The sequence below is a fragment of the Erithacus rubecula genome, assembly GCF_903797595.1.
Source record: "Erithacus rubecula genome assembly, chromosome: 29".
NCBI classification, from domain to species: Eukaryota; Metazoa; Chordata; class Aves; order Passeriformes; family Muscicapidae; genus Erithacus; species Erithacus rubecula.
Window position 1 is genome coordinate 4,134,877 of NC_136681.1, and position 19,764 is coordinate 4,154,640.

At 65.8% G+C, this 19,764-nt stretch overlaps 2 protein-coding genes across 2 annotated transcripts in view; both read left to right on the top strand.

Annotated features, from left to right (window-relative positions):
- Window positions 1–19,764, top strand: part of ASH2L (ASH2 like, histone lysine methyltransferase complex subunit) — a 126,470-nt gene that overhangs the window by 51,351 nt on the left and 55,355 nt on the right. The window lies entirely within an intron of this gene.
- Window positions 2,994–19,304, top strand: ADGRA2 (adhesion G protein-coupled receptor A2). Its single transcript, XM_079329005.1, is given in 20 exon segments — window positions 2,994–3,205; window positions 3,207–3,316; window positions 10,143–10,214; window positions 12,976–13,047; window positions 13,134–13,205; window positions 13,339–13,410; window positions 13,517–13,680; window positions 13,749–13,962; window positions 14,185–14,349; window positions 14,867–15,068; window positions 15,139–15,288; window positions 15,419–15,580; window positions 15,710–15,907; window positions 15,975–16,182; window positions 16,360–16,568; window positions 16,681–16,808; window positions 17,171–17,294; window positions 17,424–17,569; window positions 17,687–17,776; window positions 18,023–19,304. Coding segments are annotated over 20 exon segments (3,870 nt in total). The 5' UTR covers window positions 2,994–3,094; the 3' UTR covers window positions 19,224–19,304.

Here is a 19,764-nt window from a genome sequence, read left to right on the forward strand (position 1 = left end):
TCGGAGCCGTTTCCCCGCCCTGGGGCCGCTGTTGGAGCTGGGGCGGAGGGAGGAGGGTGGCAAAGAAAGCCAAGCAGGATTTTGGTCAGGAATGTCCCCAAGTCGCAGCCCAGATGTCGCGAGCTGTGCCCGGAGGGGCCCCTGGGTGGCGCTGCTGGGCCGGGCACGGGCGAGCTCCCAAAATCGCCGCGTGCCCACCTTGCTCACCTGCTCAGGTGCTCACCTGCTCAGGTGCAGGACCCCTGTGAGGGGGGGTCCCTGCTGGGCTCCCGGCCCTGGGGCGGCTCGGTGGCCCCGGGGTGCCCAGCACAGCTCTGTGTCCCGCTGGGCTGCTCCAGCAGCAGCCTGGGTGTCCCCGGGCTCCGGGGAGCAGCGGGCTCTGCGAGAGCTGCTCCTTCCTCTGCAGCTGCTTCTCCCACCCGTGCAGTTCCAGCTGACTTTTCTCCTTGTGTCCAGAAGCTTTGCCAATTTCCCGCCTGCCTGAGCCTCCCCGCGGCCCAGGGCACCCCCAGGCGCCCACCTGGAGCCCGGGCGGGTGCGGGGAGGCGGTGCCGTGACACCGGACACCTGCCGGGGGCGTGGGCAGAGACCACCCACCGCCCCGGCAGAGGTCACCCGGCAGATGGGAACTGCTGGTCACTGGAGTGCGGCCAACGGGCCGCAGATGAAAGATTCCCCGGCCTCTAATGAACCACACAGAGCCTCGGCCCCCCTTGCTTTGCGTCCAGGAAAGCCCCGGGAGCTCAGAGCTGCCCCTGTCAATATTTGCCTTGGAGGAAGCGTCCGGCAGACACAGGGACTCTCTGCCCTTGTGACTCCCGGCGCGGCGTGTCCCCTCTGGGGCAAAGGCGTGGTGCCAGCAGCCCCCTGAGGTCACCCGTGTTTCCACATGTCCCTTGCATGGGGGCTGGCCAGGCTGAGCCCCCAGAGCCTCAGCACTTCACATGCTCCACAGTGAAAAACTTCCTGAGGGTTTGGAGCACACCCGTGTGTGGACTTGGCTGATTCTAAGAAGAATAAACCCGTTGATGATGCTGGACAGGGTGGTTTGCTGTTCCTTCATCTCCTGGGAAATGGATCATCCTCATCCTCGGGGAGGCAGCAGTGCCAAAGCAGCCGAGATGAGGAGCAGTGGGTCAGCTGGGAGCCCGGCACAGCCAGAGCAGCCCGGCCCAGGAGCTGCAGCCCTTCAAAGTGGAAAGTGTGTTTATTTCTGGGATATCGCCTTTCCGGCAGGAAGGACGGCCACTGCCAAGGTTTTTATTGGATCCCAGTGAAAGGAATTGAGAGAGTCTCGTGCTTGTTGTCTTTCCCCACTCCTGCAGTAGTTGAGGAGGTTTTTTACCTTGAGTGGGAGGGAGGGATGCAGGGATTTGGCATCCAGCACGGTGGTGATGGAGTTTCAAACGGGTTGCCTTGTCTCCTGGGCCAGAGGCATCAGGAGGGGTCGGGGCTGGAAAAGCACGGAGAGGGGCTTGGAAGGAGTTGAAAGGACCTGGACTCTCAGGCTCAAAGCATGTGGAAAGTGTTGCTTGAGCTCCTCTGCTCCAAGCGGGGCTGGGGCAGGGTATTCCACACGTCCCAGTTTGGACAAGGTTCTCACTGTTCTTGGAGGGAATTTAGGGACTGAAATTCTGAAGAGCAGGAACAGCCATTTGCTTGCTTCAGAGTGTCCTGGATGCAATGCCAGATTTCTTAATTTGGGGTTCATCCAGTGAAAGGAGGTGGTTGAGCTCAGTACCCTGAGGTGTTTTGGGGTGTCCCTGTGTGGTGCTCTGCTGGCTGTGTTGTGAGTGCCCGAGACAAGGAGTCTCCTGTCCCTTGTGGGAATGCCCAGCAGGCTCCAGCTGGGATCCTCACCCCCATAAGAGGGAGGGAAGCCCCTCCTGCTCTCTGCAGTGCTGAAAGCAGAGGCCCCACTCCCCATGGGGGTGCCTGGAGGGTTCCCTGCTGGGCTGCTGCTCGCAGGATCCCAGAGCGGATACTGGACACCAGCAGTTTCCTGTTGCTCTTTCAGCCTCGGCTGCAGGATCTGGGACCTGCAGAGAATCAAAGAATAGTGTGAGTTGGAAGGGACCCACAAGGATCATTGAGCCCAGCTCTTGGTGCTGCACAGGACAATCCCATTCTGTCCCCGAGACCCTTCTCCAGAGGCTCCTTGAGCCAGAGGTGTCCTGTGCCAAGACTTGCTCCTGGGGCAGTGTCATTCCACGCTGTATTTATTTGGAGAGAGAAGCAAATTTCTTTTCCCCTCCAGGAAATATTGGTCCTGGAGAGAAACCGCATTCCCAGCGTCGTCTTGTCGTCCTTCCATGACCCTTTTCCTCCCCTCCCTGGCACGGGGTCCTGCAGACTTCATTGCCGGCTTTTGATCCCTTTTGATTTGACGCTGCAGCGAGCCGTGGCCTCGGAGAAGCCGAGCCCCGGGCGGACGAGAGGGCTGGAGCCAGGCGAGAGGCAGCGGGGACGTGGGAGGGGGGAGCGGGAAGAAAAATATTGAACTTAGCGAGAAAAGCAGCGAAGCAAACAGGGAAGCCAAGGGGGACGAGTGTTAACTGCAGAGCGGAGGTTGGGAGGGGACGGAGCAGCGTGACCACGGCGTGAACTGCCGGACTTTGTGCAGGGAGCTCCGCCACGGCGCGGGGTCCCGGGGTCCCACAGGCAGCGGGAGCCCGCACAGCTCCCTGTGTGTCACCAACCTCCGCACGGCACCCTGTGCCTGTCACAGCCGGGATGTCACAGCGAGGCACCGCGGGGTGGGAGCAGCCGGAGCCCTCCGAGAGGGCGCGGAGCCCCAGCTCCGGTCCGCGGGGACCCCCAGCTCCCGGTCCTGCGGGACCCCGCGGGGCTCGGGCTCTGCTCTCCCGCTCCGCTCCGCGCGGGTCTCCCCCGCTCCTCCCGGCCGGTGCCTTCGGGGGGGCCGAGCCGCTGCCCCCGGCGGGGCCGGGGCGGGCCGGGGCGGGCCGGGGGAGGTGCCAGGACCGGCGGCGGAGCGCGGCGAGCGGGGGAGGCGGTGCCGCCGGAGCCGCCCCGGGGAGCGGGGCGGCGGCGGGCGCGGAGCCGGAGCCCGGAGCCGTGGCCCGGGGCCGGGGCCATGCGGCGGGCGGCGGCGCTGCTGCTGCTGGCGGCGGCGCTGAGCGGCCCCGGGGCCGGGGCGCGGAGCTGCCCCGCGCTCAGCCTGGGCTGCAAGTGCGCGGCCGAGCGGCCCCAAGGCGGGCGGCGGCCCCGGCGCGCCCCGGCGGAGGGTGGTCTGCAGCGGCGGGGGGCTCCCCGCGCCCCCCGAGCCGCGCCTGCTGCCCGACGGCACCGTCACGCTGTGAGTACCGCGAGCGGCAGCGTCCCGGGCATCTCCCCGGGCATCTCCCCGGCTCTCCCGGTGTCTCCCCCGGACATCTCCCTCCGGCCCGGCTTTGCCCCGCGCCCCTCCGGGGCACCCTGAGCGGGACAGGAGCTCACGCGTGGGTCTCGCTGAGCCCTCTCCGTGCCGGAGCTGCGCGCCGGGGGCTCCCCCATCGCCCCGAGCCGGGCAGATGCTGGCGGGCACTCGGGAACCGGGAACCGGGGACTGGGATTGAAGCCCCGTGCGGTCGGGAGCGCAATGAAGTTACTTTTTTCTCTCAATAAGCGACTCTGCAGCAGCAAAGCGGCGCTCGGTGCTGCGTGGTGTGGTTTAAATCGCGTTAAAGGGGTGTCGTGGCTCTGGGATGCCGAGGGGACCCCGCTGCAGAGCGGGGCTGCTGTGGACGTGAGCTGGAAATCCAGGAAACGGGCTCCTTCTCCTGCTTCCCTCCGCAGCGTTTCTGCGTGCTGGGGAACATGTTTTTGTTTGAAAGTGACTGCTGTCCCTGGAAATATTTACTGAGAAGGGCTCGGGAGCGGTTAACGGGTTTGGGGTCTGTGCAGAGTTTCTGAGGTGCTGCTTGGTCCGTGAAGGCTCCTGTTCCTCGCGGCCCCCGTGCCGGGGGCTGGGGTTCGGCTGGAGCTGGCAGCCGTGTGCTGCTCGCTGCAGGGTTTATTTATAACTCCAGAGGAGATGTTTGAATTAAAATCTGGATTGGAGGCTGGGCTGGCAGCGCTGCAGCTGGGGGAGCGCCGCTTTCCCCCGGAGCGTTGTCCCTGCTGTGGGGTGGCTGCGCTGGCTGCCCGTGTCAGCACAGCCACGGGCACGGCTCCCACCTTGCCCCCCGCGGGTGGGGTGGGGTGGGGTGGGGTGGAAGGTGCAGAGGATTGGGTCTGGGGGCTGCTCTCACACTCGTGGTTGCTCTGGTTTCTGGGTGCCTCTCGCTGCACGGGGCTCTCACTTTGGGGTGATGGTGGCAGTGAAGGTGACCCCGCTGTCCCCACTGTCCCCATGTGGAGGGTGGCCACGAACACAGCGGTGCTACAGGACGGTGCCATGAGCAGGGTCTGAGTGCAACAGCCACGTTAAAAGCACAGATTGTCCCAGAGCAGCAGCACTGAGGGGAGTCCTGTGCTTCCCTCGGTGGGGGACACTGGGGGCCCTCAGGCAGGTGACAGCTGGGCTCTCCATCACGCTTGTGAGCTTTGCTCTTCATGTCTTTCCTCTTACGGCCCTTCCTTGTGTGTCAGCCCCTCGCAAATACTCATGGGGACGCTTAGCCCTTTGTCAGTTTGTTTTTGGGAAAAGCAGCCCATCCCACAGCCCGTGCCTGCTCCAGTGCCCTCCCCAGCTGTTCCAGGGTTTGTGCTGCCTGTGCTGAGGCTCCCTCGGAGGGGCCGGGATGACCGTGCAGAAGCATTAGGGCATTACACGATCCCACTAAAACGTGACATGAAACCTACAGGCGTAGGCAGAAACCTACAAATATGCGGTGACCCTGGCTCTGCTCTCGTGCAGTAAACATGATTTATTCCAAACCCTTTCCAGATGGAACAATCAAAACCAGAGGCTCCGACTTTGGGAGCGCCTCCTGGAGCCACTGGGGTGCGGGCAGGGAGTGGAGGGGCCCAGGCATGTGGCAAGGGCTGCACGTGCCTTGGGGACATCCTGCTGGGGACAGCCAAATCTTGGGTTCTGCGGGCGAGCTGGGTCTGAGCAGGGCTCCTACACGTGCAGGGCGTAGGTTCCATCTGTGTCCTGGGGTGCTCAGGTGCCCTCTGTCCCCCAGGGTGCTCAGCACCGCTCCTGCCCCTGCTGCAGGAAATGTGTTTGGGGCAGTAACGCTTCAAAGCAGAGCCTGTTCCAGCGCCCATCCGGTCCAGCCTGGAATCAGGAGTGCTCAGCTCGGGGGAGGCTCTTCCCAGCAGGAGGGGCCCTGGCTGGCCGCAGGTCCAGCTGTCCAGGCAGCGGCCAGAGGAGCTTCAGTGGCTGGAGGAGCTCTGTCACCCTGTGGGTCCCTCATCCCGCCTCCCACTTGGCTTTTTCCCACACTCCTGCTTTATTTATCTTTAATTATTAGGCCTGTGCTGAGGAATCCTGCTCTGCCTCCACAGCAGCTGCTGCTCATTTACCCCCCGTGCCTGGAAACTCGTGCTGGTATCACCCTGGGCGGGCAGGGCAGGGATGAGGCACAAAGGACAAGAGTGAGGGACAAAGGACAAGGGTGAGGGACGTCTGTGGCCCCAGGGACCCGCCCTGCAGCCACTGCCATGGTGCCAGTGTCCCAGGGGTGTGTTGGTGTCTGATGGGGAGTGTCTGCTGAGCAGAGCTGTCTCCTCTCCCCTCCATGTGGCTGTGGGTCTGGGGTGGGGGTGATGCTCACACATCCCCTCCAGCCCCAGCAGACATTTCTGGGTGTCTGCTCCCCACCACCCACCCCAGTTTATACCCAGGTTATTCCTGTGCCCAGCTCCCTGCAGGGAGGAAGGAGGGGTGCCAGCTTTGGTGCAGAGTTGTCACCCTGCTCTCTTTCATGGCCCTGGAGAGGTCCCCTGGCTGTTTTGGCAGGGCTGGCACCAGTGCAGCTCCAGTCAGGACCGGGGGATTGGCACCTCTGGGGCCATCCCTGCAGCGTGGCTGGGAGGTGCTGGGGTGCTGCAGACAGGGATTAACAAGGCTTTAATCCCCCCAGCTGACCCCCGTGCTAATCACCCCATGGAAAAAGCGCCACATCCCTAACGAGGCTGGGGAGGCTGGGCCAGCCCCGCTGTCACACGGGCGGGAGCCCAAACCTCTTCCAGATGTGGAATCCCAGCACAGGCCTCATTTATGTGCACAGCTTGATTGCACTGAAATTACAGATTGTCTGCAGGGAATAGAGGGCTTTGACTTATGACCAATTTCCAGTTCTACTTGAACTCCCCGCTCCAAGGCTGCTCTATCCTGGGCCCTGCAGATGGTTTCTTTCTCAAGCCTTCTTCAGCTTTTTATTTGTTGTTTATTGGGCTGCAGCTCCATCAGGTTTGGCTTTTGCAGGGGCTGCAGGTCGTGGTGCTGCTCGGTGTGTCGGAGCATCCCGGCCCAGGCTGGCTCTGCAGGCTTCGCCCTCTCTCCGGGGCTTATTTTTCCTGTGCTAACAAAAGCCGAGGGTTGGAACAACAATTTTCACCATCCGAAATAGCCCGGCGTGACGTGAGGCTGGAGGAAACGCCCGGGCACGGCCCAGGGAGGGGAAGAGCCCCCGAGCACCCAAACAAAGCAGGGAGGGAGGATGCCCCGGGGCTCCTCCAGCCCCACCGGGCTGGGAGATGTGGGGTCCCTCTGGGAGCTGTGGGGTCCTGCTGGAATGTGGGTTCCCCCGGGATGTTGTGGGCCCCTCTGGGATGCTGCAGAGTCCCCCTGGGTGCTGTGGGGTCCCTCTGGGGTACCCCATGTGGTTCTGCCCCCCCAGAGCCTTTCTCACTGGCAGAGCCTTCAGCACCTCTCAGCAGCCCCGGGGCCCCTCTTTTCTCTTCCCGAAATCCCTGTGCAGAGCAGCGAGCCGTGCTCGGGGCGCAGCCTGTGCCGTATCTGCTCCCGGCATATGCTTTGAATTAATGCACTTGGAGAGCGGAGCCGGGCCGGGTCCCGCCCCCAGCGCGGCCCCCCAGGAACCCCCGGGCTGGGGAGCCACCGTCTCCCCGCGTCCTTTTTTGGTTGGGTCCAGAGGAAGTTTATTGTTTCAGCAGCCCAGTTTCTGGAGCTGTTATTTATCCAAGTGGATTCCAGCACGCTTGAAAAAACAATCTTGTTTTTTTCACTTTTGGCTCCTCTTTTTGAGATGAAAAAAGAGCAGAGGAGAAGAAGGGATCTGTATCTCTCTCTGCCGGCAGCCTCGCGGGCTCCGAGCCCCCGCAGCCCTGGCGCGGGGGGGTTTCCAGCACGGATGCTGCACCCGTTCCAGGCCCGGATCCCCCGGGATGGGAGGATGCTCCTTGGGGCTCCCCCCAGCACGCATCCCCCATCGTTTCCGTTTGACTCCGTGCTCCAGTCCTTAATCCCCGCATTGTCAGGGGGGACTTTTCCAGCCACCGCTCAATTAGCCGATTATTGTGCCCGTGGCGGGGCTGGAGCCCCCGCCCGCCCACGCTCCGCGCCCGGAGGGTCTCGGGGCACCGGGCAGGATGAAGGAGCCGTGTTGGCTGCGAGGATCCTGGAGGGCACCGAGGTCTGGGGGTGAGAGGGACCAGCCCTCCCTCCCAGCTCATCGCTCCAGGACCGGGCTCTTGCTGAGCTGGGAGATGAGCAACAGCTCCAAAGGTCACGGCTCTGTTTCCATGGCCAGCCAAGCCTGTAGATGGGTGGGGTGGAGGGCACCGGGTCCCCTCTGCACCCCCAGACCTCGGTGAGCCTGTGGGGACCCCTGCAGCCCCTGCCTGGACCCCCCAGCCCAGCGACAGCAGCCTGGCCTCGGTGAGTTGGGGGCGGTGGGGTGGCTCCCAGCCCTGCCCCCTTTTCCCTGCTCCCAGGGGCAGCTCTCAGAGTTTGAAAAGCAATGGGGGGCTGATGGCCCGTGACCCCCGTGGGCTGGGCCGGGGGGGGGCCCGTGGGCACAAAGATCCCATTGCATTTGGGAGGTTCTCAGTTGATATCCTGTGAGGGGACAGTGCCAAGGACCCACACAGAGCTCTGCTGCCTGTGGACATGTGGGAATGGAAAGTGCCGTGGAGCCTGATGAGAACTTCCTGGGGAAAAACAACCCAAAAAAAAAAAAAAAAAAAAAAAAAAAAAAAAAAAAAAAAAAGAAAACCCAACCCAAAAACCCAACCAGAAAACAATTTGGAACATAATATCCATGAAACTAGAGAAAACAAAACAAACCCGTGTTGGAGGATGTGGGCTGTAGCTGGGGAGTGCGACCCAGATGGCTCTGGTGGGACAGGGAAGAAAAGAGCCAGGATCCCTACCCAGGAAAAGTTTTACTGGGTAGAGAAGTTTTGGGCAAACTGTCACTGTCAGCAGAGCCTTTTTGTGCCAAACCCTCCTTTTAGTCAAGGACCTCTTCTCCTTGAGAAAGGACAGACCTGGGCAGCACCTGCAGCTCAGGGTGCGCTGAGCCGTGCGGGGGTCCCGGCGTTTTTCTGGGGGGCTCCGGGGGGGCTTTGCCTGCGGGTGGCCCCGGTGGGGCTGCGGATCCCAGGGGCAGCCGGTCCTGCAGGGAGTAACGGGGCTGCCTTTTAAGGCAGGAGCTGTGCTGGTGTGGCAGAGGTGCAGATGGTGCCGGGGGTCTGAGCGAGCATCCCCGGGCTCAGCCGAGGGCTGCGGGTCGGGAGCTCCGGTCCCGGCTGCATCCCCCGCACAGCCCGTGCCCTCGGTTGGGAAATCTGCGGCTGGAATGAAAAACTCTTGGAGCCCTTGGGGACAGCACAGCCTTGAGCAACAGCCCCCACCGATGGTGGCGGGGAACTGGGCGCGCCGTGGGCTGTGCGGGAGCGCCGGGAACATCCCTGCTCGCCGTCCCCTGCTCTGGAAGGGTCCTGGGCTGAGCCGGCACCGCTGCTCGCTGCTGGGCGAGCCGGGCGCGGGCAGAGCGCGGTCCCGGCGGGGAGGAGCGGGTCAGACGCGGCTCTGGCCGCGGCAGCTCCGGCGTGTGGAAGCAATTTGCAGCTGCCGGGGCCGCCGGACGTTTCCGCTCCCCGCCGGTCGGGTCCCGGGCCCTGCGGCCGCGCCGGTGCCCGGTGGCGGCTCCTCATTAGTGCAGGATGCGGGGGCTGCTCTGACAGAGCCCGGGACTCCCCTCGCTCCCAGCCCGGGGGGCTGCTCTGACAGAGCCCGGGACTCCCCTCGCTCCCAGCCCGGGGGGCTGCGCTGCCCGAGCCCGGGGCTCCCCTCGCTCCCAGCCCGGGGGGCTGCGCTGCCCGAGCCCGGGGCTCCCCTCGCTCCCAGCCCGGGGGCTGCGCTGCCCGAGCCCGGGGCTCCCCTCGCTCCCAGCCCGGGGGCTGCGGCTCCCGGGGCCGCTCCTGCCCCGAGCCGAGCGCGTCCGGAGGGGCTGGGCTGCGGGGCTCAGCACACTGCGGCCATTCAGCCGTGTGTAAACAGCCCCGGCCCGGCCCTCAATGAGCCTTTTTTTCCCCGGCTCCCCCCGGCCGGGGCTCCAGGATGCCCTCCCAGCCCGGCTGCCGCCTGCCTCCGCTCCGGCTCGGGCTCGCTTTGCCGCCGCCGCCGGTGCCCCATGCGGCCGCACGGGAGTTCCGGGGAGCCAGCGCAGGTCCCCGAGAGCGGGTCTGGCTCTACTAATTGCTCTGACGACTTTTAATGAGCTCCTGGCTGAATCGCCGAGTTCTGGTGCCCTCTGTCCATTCCCGTCACCCTGCAAGGGGCCCTCTGGGCAGCAAAGATGTTTATTTTGGGATAAAATCTCATTGCTGGGAAGTTCCTGGGATAGAAACAGTGCTACGACCATGAGGAGCTGCAGGTCCTTGGGGTGCCCCTTTGGTGCTGGGGTGGGGGTCACCTGCACATGTAGCTCCTTGCACCAAGGTGATGCCCCAGGAGCCAGCACGGGGATCCCATGGCAGTCAGTCCGTGTGGTCCATGGCACGTAGAACATGCAGAGCATCCCCACACGGCTTCTGCATCCCCGCACTGCAGTCCATGCTCCCACCTGGCCATCCAGCCTGTCCCTGGGGCTCTCCATGGCCACTGGCACAGTGGCACAGCCCCTGGGGGTTCTGCCTGTTCTCAGTCCCCACCAGCTCCTGGGTCACCAGGGCACGGCAGGTGAGGTAACGGGGCTGCCCCTCTCCCTCTGCTCTCCCCACAGGCTGCTGAGCAACAACAAGATCACGGTGCTGGAGAACGGCTCATTCTTCGGGCTGCGGGCTCTGGAGAAGCTGTGAGTGCGGGTCGGGCGGTGCAGTGCAGGTTCCATGGTGGGTGGCAGCGCCATCTCTCGCGTTCTGCTCCTGATGTGCTGCAGCGGGACCAGCACTGCAGGGCACAGTTTGCCACTGGGGCACCCACGGGCATCCCGGGGACCCCGGGAGCTGCAGTGGGGCGGGAGGCGCCGGGGGGGCCGCGCTCCGTGAGGGCCGGTATGAAAAGCGACATTGTCCCCCCGAACAAAGTCAACTTTCTTATCTCTCCATGAAAGGCATCTCTATGGAGAGAGCTGCGAGAAGGGGAGATTTATGGCCCCCATATGGGTTTGATCTGTAGGTATGCAGGCACGGGGACCGGCACTGAGGGTGTTTTGTTCCCCACTGTGGCCCCGCGAGGGTCTCACGCATTCCTGCACTGTGTGGGCTCCCGTGGAAATCCCCACGGGACTGTTTTTGGGGTGAGTGAAAAGGGACACCTGGGACACCATCCCACATAGCTGCATCCTCCCCAGCACGGGTCAAGGTGTGGGGTCACCTCCTGCTCCTGGCACTGCACCCTCGAGAACCAGAGGGATCGTGGGGCACGGGAAAGCAGCTGGGGGGCCACATCTGGGGAAAACCACGGCTCTGCAGCCCCCTGTGCCTGGGGTGCCCCTAAAGGTCTCCATATCCTGGGAGAGGAGCTGCCCCGGGTCACCCCCTGCTCACCGCGGGGTCAGAGGGGGCCGGGGGCGGGCGGGCAGCGCTCCCCCAGCCCCGCCGGCCCCATCGCGCTGCGCCGCGCCTGATTGCCCTCGACAGGAGCCAGAATTGTTTTCATCGGGTCGCTTTGGGGCCGTGGCGCAGACGTGCCCCACGGAGAGCCCTGCTGGCGCGGCGGGGACACCGCGGGGGCTGCGGGGCCCCTCGCTCCCACCCTGCGGCTGGCGAGGCCCCTGCCCACCCTGGCACCCCTCGTGGGTGCTTCGGGGTCCCAGCACAATGGGGGAAACCATCCCCTGGATGTCTGGGGTGCCCCCGCGGACCACCTCCCCTCTGGCTTGGCATCTCCAGTGATTTGTAGCGGCGTAATGAGATTAATGAGTCTGAGCGGGGACGGTATGCGGCGGCGGCTCATTAGCAGAGCCCCGCTTGGGAACGGCCCTGGGGGGATGCGAGGGGGCTCGGTGGGTGACAGCAGGGACAAGGACGGGCTCTGTCCATCCGTCTGTGTGTCTGTGCTGGGCTGCAGCGGGTGCACAGGGAGCTGTGGGCTCACCCCAGCGTGCTCCAGGCAGTGAATCAGGATGGCTCAGGGACCAGGGTTTGCTGCCATGGGGGTCTCTGTGCACTCCTGGTGATGGGGGTCCCCACGCACACGTGGCACTGAGCCACTGCTGGCTCTCATGCCGCTGGGGCTGGGGGAGGAGGGGGCTCGGGACCACAGGAAATGCAAAGGCAAAGGCGCAGAGCAGAGAAAAAGAGGAGCCTTATCGGAAATGAGCAGCAGCAGCGCCGGCCCCGGCCCGCGGGAGGAAGTGCCTGAGTGAGGAAGGCTCCGGCTGGCCCAGCGCCAGGCTGGCTGCAAACCCCTGGGGCTAGCACGGCCCCGCTGGGTCCCATCCCCGCCTGGTGGTCCCTGCAGCACCCAGACCCCCCAGACCTGAGCCAGGGGCCGCCAGTTTTGTCACTGGATGCGTTTTGGCTGGCAGGGTGTGCTGGGGGCGTTCTGGGGATGGGAATCACTGTGAAACGCAGCTGGCCAGGGGCTGGCAGCGCTGGTGGCCCTGGGCACGAACCAGGACGGGGTGTGGGTGTGGTGTGCGGTGGGTGTCGGCACTGGCGCTGCTGGCGGTGGCGTGCAGGTGAGTGGAGCTGTTCCTTCAGCACCAGCGCTCACCTGTGCACACCTGAGCGCACACCTGCCCGCTCACCTGTGCACACCTGAGCGCACACCTGCCCGCACCGTGGCCCTGGCAGCTGCCGGCACGGGCGTTTGTCCGTCAGCAAACGGGAGAGGCGGGAGCGCTGTTGCATCAGCCGAAAGGGCCGGGACGATGCCGGCTGCGTTTCCTCTGCCCGAGGGGCCCCTCTCGTCTCTCCGGCGGGGCTCCCCCCGCACCCCGGCTCTGCTGGAAGCGGTTTCACCGCTCCCTATCCCCGCCGCTGGTCTGTGCCCCTCCAGCGGGGCTGTGGCTCTCGGGGTGTCCCCAGGGCACCGCGGAGACTGCTATAAATAAACACGGATCCATATGGATCCCATTTCCTCTCCCGGTGCTCGGCAGAAGTTGCCGCGGGTCCCGGGGCGGGGCAGAGCGGCCGGTGCCACCAGCGCTCCCCACTGCAGGCGCCCCGCGCGGGTCAGCCGGGCGAGCCCGATTAGATGAGCGCCCGCAATCAGGCTAATTGCCCAAACGAGCTTCCCGAGGGCCCAGAGCCCGTCCGGGGCCGTGTTCTTACCCCGCACACAGGAGATAACCTGCCAGGACGCAGCTGTTCCGGATGTGGGGCCGGTGCCAGCGTGCAGGGACACCCGATGTGTCACCAGAGCGTGCCCAGGGGCTGGCATCCCCCCGGGAGCAGCGGGAGCCTCGCGCCTTCCCTGCATCCCTCCGAGAGATAGCGAGAGAGAAACGGGATGGCAAACTGCTGCTGAGCAGGGGTTGGCAGCACCTGGGAGGCCAAGAGAGGAGATGCAGGCTGGGGTGGAACGGGTGTGCTCGTGCCTCCTGTGCTGTGTCTCTGGGGATGGCGCTCCCACAGCACACCCCAAGATCCGTGTCTGTCTCCCTGCAGGGACCTGAAGAACAACCTGATCAGCACGGTCCAGCCGGGCGCCTTCCTCGGCCTCCCCGAGCTGAAGCGGCTGTAAGTGCCTTGGGGCTGGCCCTGGGGACAGCAGCGGGGACAGCGAGGCATCCCCAGCCCTGATGGCCCCTCCACTCACCTTGCAGGGACCTCTCCAACAACCGCATCGGCTGCCTGAGCGCCAGCGTCTTCCAGGGGCTCTCCAACCTCCTCCGACTGTGAGTGGCTCCCTGGGACACCCTGTCTCCTGTCAGCGAGGGGCTGTGCAGGCACAGCGAGGCGCCTGGGAGGTGTCTCCTCTCCCAGCAGCTCCCTGACCCCTCCGTGCCATCTTTCTCTCCTGCCCTGCAGGAACATGTCCGGAAACATCTTCTCCAGCCTCCCGCCCGGTGTTTTTGACGAGCTCCCCTCCCTGAAAGTCGTGTGAGTTGGTGCCCTGGGATTTCAGCGCCCGGGGGGGCCCTGCCGAGGGTCTCAGGGCCGGTGGGCGCGCGAGCCCCGCGGGCGCCCCTGACACCATCCCTTGCAGGGACTTCGCCACCGAGTACCTGACGTGCGACTGCAGCCTGCGCTGGGTGCAGCGCTGGGCCCGCGAGCGGCGGGCGCAGATCTCGGAGCGGACGCTGTGCGCGTTCCCGCGGGCGCTGCGCGGGGTGGCCCTGCGGGCGGCGCGGGACGGGCAGCTGCGCTGCGGTGAGCCGGGGGCCGGGGCGGGGGCGGCGGCGGCGCCGGCGGCGCGGGCTCACCTGTGTCCCCCGCAGCGGGAGCCCCGGAGCTGCACACCCACCACCTCATCCCGTCGCTGCGCCAGGTGGTTTTCCAGGGCGACCGGCTGCCCTTCCAGTGCACGGCCACCTACCTGGACAACAGCACCCAGATCCGGTGGTTCCACAACCGCGAGCCCGTGCAGGAGGATGAGCAGACGGGCGTCATCGTGGAGGAGAGTCTGATCCATGACTGCACCTTCATCACCAGGTCAGGGATGGGGACCGGGACGGGATCGGGATTGGGATGGAGATGGGGACAGAGAGAGGGATGGGGACGACCGCTCATGGCCACAGGACTCGCAGGTTTGTGGGTACCGAGTGCCGAGTGTGGGCACCTTTGGTGCTTCATGGCGTGTGTCCCCACGTCCCCAAGCTCGGGGGATCGCTGTGGGGTAGCCCCGCCGTGCCAGCCCCTCCCCTGTGCCCACAGCGAGCTCATCCTCTCCAACATCCACGTCTCCGCCAACGGCGAGTGGGAATGCGCCGTCTCCACCTCCCAGGGCAACGTCAGCAAGAAGGTGGAGATCGTGGTGCTGGAGACCTCTGCATCCTACTGCCCAGCCGAGCGGGTCACCAACAACCGCGGGGACTTCAGGTGGGGCCGGCGGTGGCGCAGGTGGCGCGGCGGGGGGGACACTCGTGGCAGTGCCACACGGGGAGCGAGCGGTGCGCGGGGCCTCTGCTCGCCGCAGGTGAGCGCACGTCTGGTAGCCATTAAGGGCCGCGGGGAGCGCGGGCGCTTTTGAAGGGCTTCCCGTGCCGGCGGCGCAGCCTGGCTCCAGCAGCAGAGGTGTTGGAATTTCTCTGGCACGAGACGAAAGGCTCCGGGCGCCCGCCGTAACCCCGGCGGGGCCCTTACGGAATATAAATTACTGGCACAGTCAATGTGGCTTAAATTAGCGGTGCCCGCCCCCCTCACTGCCCGCTGCTTCCCCCTCGCTGCCGGAGCCGAGCGGGATACGGGACTGGAGAGCCTGGGGATTTTGGGGGAGCATCACCCGGGGCTCGCAGAGGGGGCTGCGGTGCCCGCGGGGGGAGCTGCGCGGGGGCCGCACGGGGCGGCGGGCTCGGGGCGGGGCTGCTGGTGGCCGTCACTGATGCGGGTCCCGCAGGTGGCCCCGCACCCTGGCAGGGATCACGGCCTTCCAGCCCTGCCTGCAGCACCCGTTCGCCGCGGGGCCGGCGGGCGCGGGCGCCCCGGGGGAGAAGCAGGCGTGGCGGCGCTGTGACCGCGCCGGGCGCTGGGAGGACGGCGACTACTCGCACTGCCTCTACACCAACGACATCACCCGCGTGCTCTACACCTTCGTGCTGGTGAGTGGGGGGCCCGGGGGCCCGGCTGGGCCGCAGGGGCACAGCAGGTGACCACCAGTCTGCCCTGCAGATGCCCATCAACGCCTCCAACGCCCTGACCCTGGCTCACCAGCTCCGCGTCTACACGGCCGAGGCAGCCAACTTCTCGGACATGGTTGATGTCCTCTATGTGGCCCAGATGATAGAGAAGTTTATCGGCTACGTGGACCAGATCAAGCAGGTAATGTGCACTGCAGGTGTCCCCTGCCTGCCCCAGTGCAGCCTGGTGGTTTTGGGGTGGAAAAGCATGAATTGGGGTGTTTTCATGGGGGGCGGCTGTAGCTCTTTGCAGAGCTGCTTGCTGTCCCCAGCTGACAGATGTGATCGTGGAGATGGCCAGCAACATCATGCTGGTGGATGACCACATCCTGTGGATGTCCCAGAAGGAGGAGAAGGCCTGCACCAGCATCGTGCGCTCCCTGGAGAGGATCGCGGCCCACACGCTGGGCAGCAACTCCCAGCACATGGCAGTGGTGAGGGGGAACGGGCTGAGGCTGGACACGGGGAGGAGGAGTGGGTGGGCTGCTGCTGTGGGGTCTCTGGCTATGCCAGGGGGGTCTCTGCCCGCGCCAGGGCTGATGATCCCTCCGTCGTGCTGGCAGAACTCTCGCAACATCGCCTTCGAGGCGTACGTGGTGAAGCCCGAGAGCTACGTGGGGCTGAGCTGTGTGGCCTTCCAGCGCTGGGATGGGACCCCCCCGGGCCGCGCCCCCCCGGCCGAGCCCACGCCCGACCAGCAGCTGCGGCTGCGCTGCACCACGGGGCGGCCCAACATCTCCCTGAGCAGCTTCCACATCAAGGTACGGCAGGGCCGGGGGTGGGGGGCTGGGGGCCGGCCCCTGCTCACCGGTGACCCTGCCCCCGCAGAACAGCATCGCCCTGGCCTCCATCCAGCTGCCCCCCAGCCTGTTCGCCAGCCCCAGCCCCGCCCCAGCCACGCCCGGGGCTGACTGCAAGCTCCAGCTGCTGGTGTTCCGCAACGGGAAACTCTTCTGCAGCACCGGGAACTCCTCCCGCCTGGCCGACGACGGCAAGCGCCGCAGCGTGGCCACCCCGGTCATCTACGCCGGGACCTGTAAGGGCAGCATGTGGGCTGCTTGGGGTGCCCGTGGGGCTCCCGGGGCATTGTGCTGGTGCTGGGATTCTCGTGGGAGATGGCAACGTGCCTATGGGATGTGCAGGGTCCCCTGTGTGGGTGCAGGTGGAGGGAGTGTCACTTGTCCTGCCTGACCAGGTTGCTCTGTGCCTGCAGATGGCTGTGGAGTGGGGAACCTGTCAGAGCCGGTGGCCGTGTCCCTGCGACACCCCGGGGAGGGCACGGACCCCGTGGCTGCCTACTGGAACTTCGAGGTGCTGGGGGGCATGGGGGGCTGGAGTGCCGAGGGGTGCCAGCTGGCTGCCCGCGAGCCCAACGTCACCTCCCTGCACTGCCGGCACCTCAGCAACGTGGCCGTGCTCATGGTAGGTGTGGGGTGAGCAGCATTGCTGGGTGAGGAGCTGGGGGCTGCAGGAGGGGGATTTGGGGCGCAGGGATGGAGCAGTGGGGTCTGACGGGGTGTGCTGTGCCGTGCAGGAGCTCAGTGGGTTCCCCAGCGAGGCACAAGGCGCTGTGGAGGTGCTGCACCCAGCCATGTACACCTGCACAGCCGTGCTGCTGCTCTGCCTCTTCACCACCATCATCACCTACATCGTCCACCACGGGTGAGGGAGCATCTGGGGGCTGTGCTGGGGTCTGGGGGCTGTGCTGGGCTGGGTGTCTCTGTGGGCAGCAGGAGGAGCTGCCCAGGTGCCAACAACCAGGAGGAGGTGTATGGGGATGGCCGTGCAGTGACACAGCCCTTGAGGACATGCATTCTCAGGAGATGAGTCTCCAGGAATGTGCTGCCCAGCGAGTGGCCCTGGGTCTGCTCCTTTGCCCATGTGCAGGCACACACCTGTACATCTCCTCCAGCCACGCTCCATGGCCAGGGACAGGCTGCTGGTGCCTCCACCAGGCGCAGCATTTGTGCCAAAGGGAGCCAGGCAGGAGCTCACAGGCACCCACTGTCCTCTCGCTCTTGCAGCACCATCCTCATCCCGCGGAAGGGCTGGCACATGCTGCTAAACCTCTGCTTCCACATCGCCATGACGGCCGCCGTGTTCGCGGGAGGCATCACCCTCACCGGCTACCGGGCCGTGTGCCAGGCCGTGGGTACCGGGCAGCCCCGCGGGGTCCTGAGGGGGGCACGGGGGGCAGGGCACCCCCTCCCTGCAGCACCCCCTCCCTGCAGCACCCCCTCCCCAGCACCCCCTCCCCAACCGCGGCTCCTCCCGCAGGTCGGCATCATCTTGCACTACTCGTCCCTCTCCACGCTGCTCTGGATGGCGGTGAAAGCCCGGGTGCTCTACAAGGAGGTGACCTGGAAGGTGCCACAGCAGCCGGACAGGGACACGTCCCAGGCAGCCCCCAGACCCATGCTGCGGTACCGACCCCCCTCCCCCTGCCCCAGCGGCTGGGGTGGGATTTGCTCCCCTGGACGAACCCATCCCGTGCTCTCCCGCGGGCTCCAGGTGGGCACTGACGCTGCCCCTCCCCGCAGGTTCTACCTGATCGCCGGCGGGATCCCCCTCATCATCTGTGGGATCACAGCAGCTGTCAACATCCAAAACTACCACGACAACAACCCCTAGTAAGTGTCCCTTCTCCACCCTTCCTCCCTCCTGTGTGGGTGGCCTGCTTCTGCTGGGGCAGGAGAACTGGTGCCACTGGGAATCTCTATAAGTTTGGGTAAAGGTCAGTGAGTTTTTCCTGAGAGTTATCCATATATTGGGGAAAATGGTCCAGGCAGGTGGCACAGCTGCACAGAGCCCGTGCCATCAGGGCCGGGGCGCCGAGCAGCTCCACGAGCCCTCAGAGCCGCTCTCCTCCCGCACAGCTGCTGGCTGGTGTGGCGGCCCAGCCTGGGCGCTTTCTACGTCCCCGTGGCTTTCATCCTGCTCGTCACCTGGATTTATTTCCTCTGTGCCGGGCTCAGCCTCCAGTGCCGACCCTCGCAGCAGAAAGCCGTCCCGGAGCCGCTGGAGCCGCCGCCACGGCTGGGGGGCACCAGTGACCTCCTGACGGACTCCGGCTCCATCTCGGTGACGCTGAACTCGGGGCCGCCGTGCCCCGACGGGGACGGTGTCTACTCGCTGCGGGTGCAGTTCTGGGCGCTGGTGGCCACCCACGCCCTGTACGTGGCCCTGTGGACGTTCGGCGCTATGGCCGTGTCCCAGCGCTGGTACCTGAACATCGTCTTCAGCTGCCTCTACGGCGTCACCGCCGTGGCGCTGGGGCTCTTCATCTTCGCCCACCACTGCCTGCGGCGCCGGGACGTGCTCAGCTCCTGGTTCTCCTGCTGCCCGTCGTACCGGAACGCGCTGCCCATGCAGGCCTACGTGCACCCCGGGCTGGGGCCAGAGGACGGCTCGCAGGTTTTCATCGGCTGCGAGCCGGAGGCCGCTCGCTCCGGCGCCTCCTCCTCCTCCTCGCCCAGCAGCGCCGGCTCTGCCGGGGGCCGCTGCAAGCTCACCAACCTGCAGCTAGCCCAGAGCCAGGTGGAGACGCGGCCGGCGCCCTGCCCGGAGCCGGACGCTGCCGACGGGAAGCCCGTCAGGCACGGCAGCAGCGCCAGCAACCCGCACGGCCGCAGGAGCCATCGCGGCAGAACTAAGCCGTGCCGCGACGGGAAGCACCACCGCTTGAAAACGCTGCGGGGCCCCTCGGAGCAGCCGTCCAGCGAGAGCGGGAGCCTGCACAACAGCCACTCCGAGAGCTTCCCCAGCGGCAGGACCAGCCCGGCCAGCGGCGGCCGCGCGGCGCCGCGGGACGGGGACGCGGTGCCCAGCCCCTCGGAGGGCAGCGACGGCGGCCGCAGGGGGCCCGAGGTGGCCGAGGCTCGCCGGAGGAGCGGCAGCCGGGACAACCTGCGGCCGGGCGGCGGCGCCGAGAGGGAGGCGAAGCGCCGCTCCTACCCGCTCAACGTGGGCAGCCACAACGGCGGCCTCAAGGGCAGCAAGTACGACATCAACCTGGCCAGCGCCGACAGCGTGGCCGGCATGAAGACCGGCCTGTGGAAGAGCGAAACCACCGTGTGAAGGTGGGCGAGGACCAGGGGCCGCAGCGCTGTCCCGCGGGGCTGCTCGGGGCAGCGTTTGGGCATCACCGGTGCACTAGCGGGGCACGGCTCCGGCTGCCCGGCGCAGCACGATCCGCCACCCCGGGCACAGCCACCTCCCCGGGCAGGCTCCGAGCTTCCCGCCGCAGCGCCGGGACCGCAGCCGTGCTTTAATCACTCCTGCATGTCACTTGAGATTGATCCTAAATGCTATTTTATATTATACAGAGGAAATGTCTATTTTTCAAAGCTATATTATTGAATGTATATATGTATAGACAGAGCCGTAGGTGACGCGAGGGCCCCGCTCCTGCCCGCTCGTGCCACGACTGCAATGTCCCCGCTGAGGGACCACTCCAAGTGCCCTTCACATCCAGGCACCGCGGCCCCAGGCTGAGCACTCTGCCTCTGGAGAGCAGCTGCTCCCTCTGGAACATTCAGGCTGAGCTCTGCCTCTGGAGAGCAGCTGCTCCCTCTGGAACATTCAGGCTGAGCACTCTGCCTCTGGAGAGCAGCTGCTC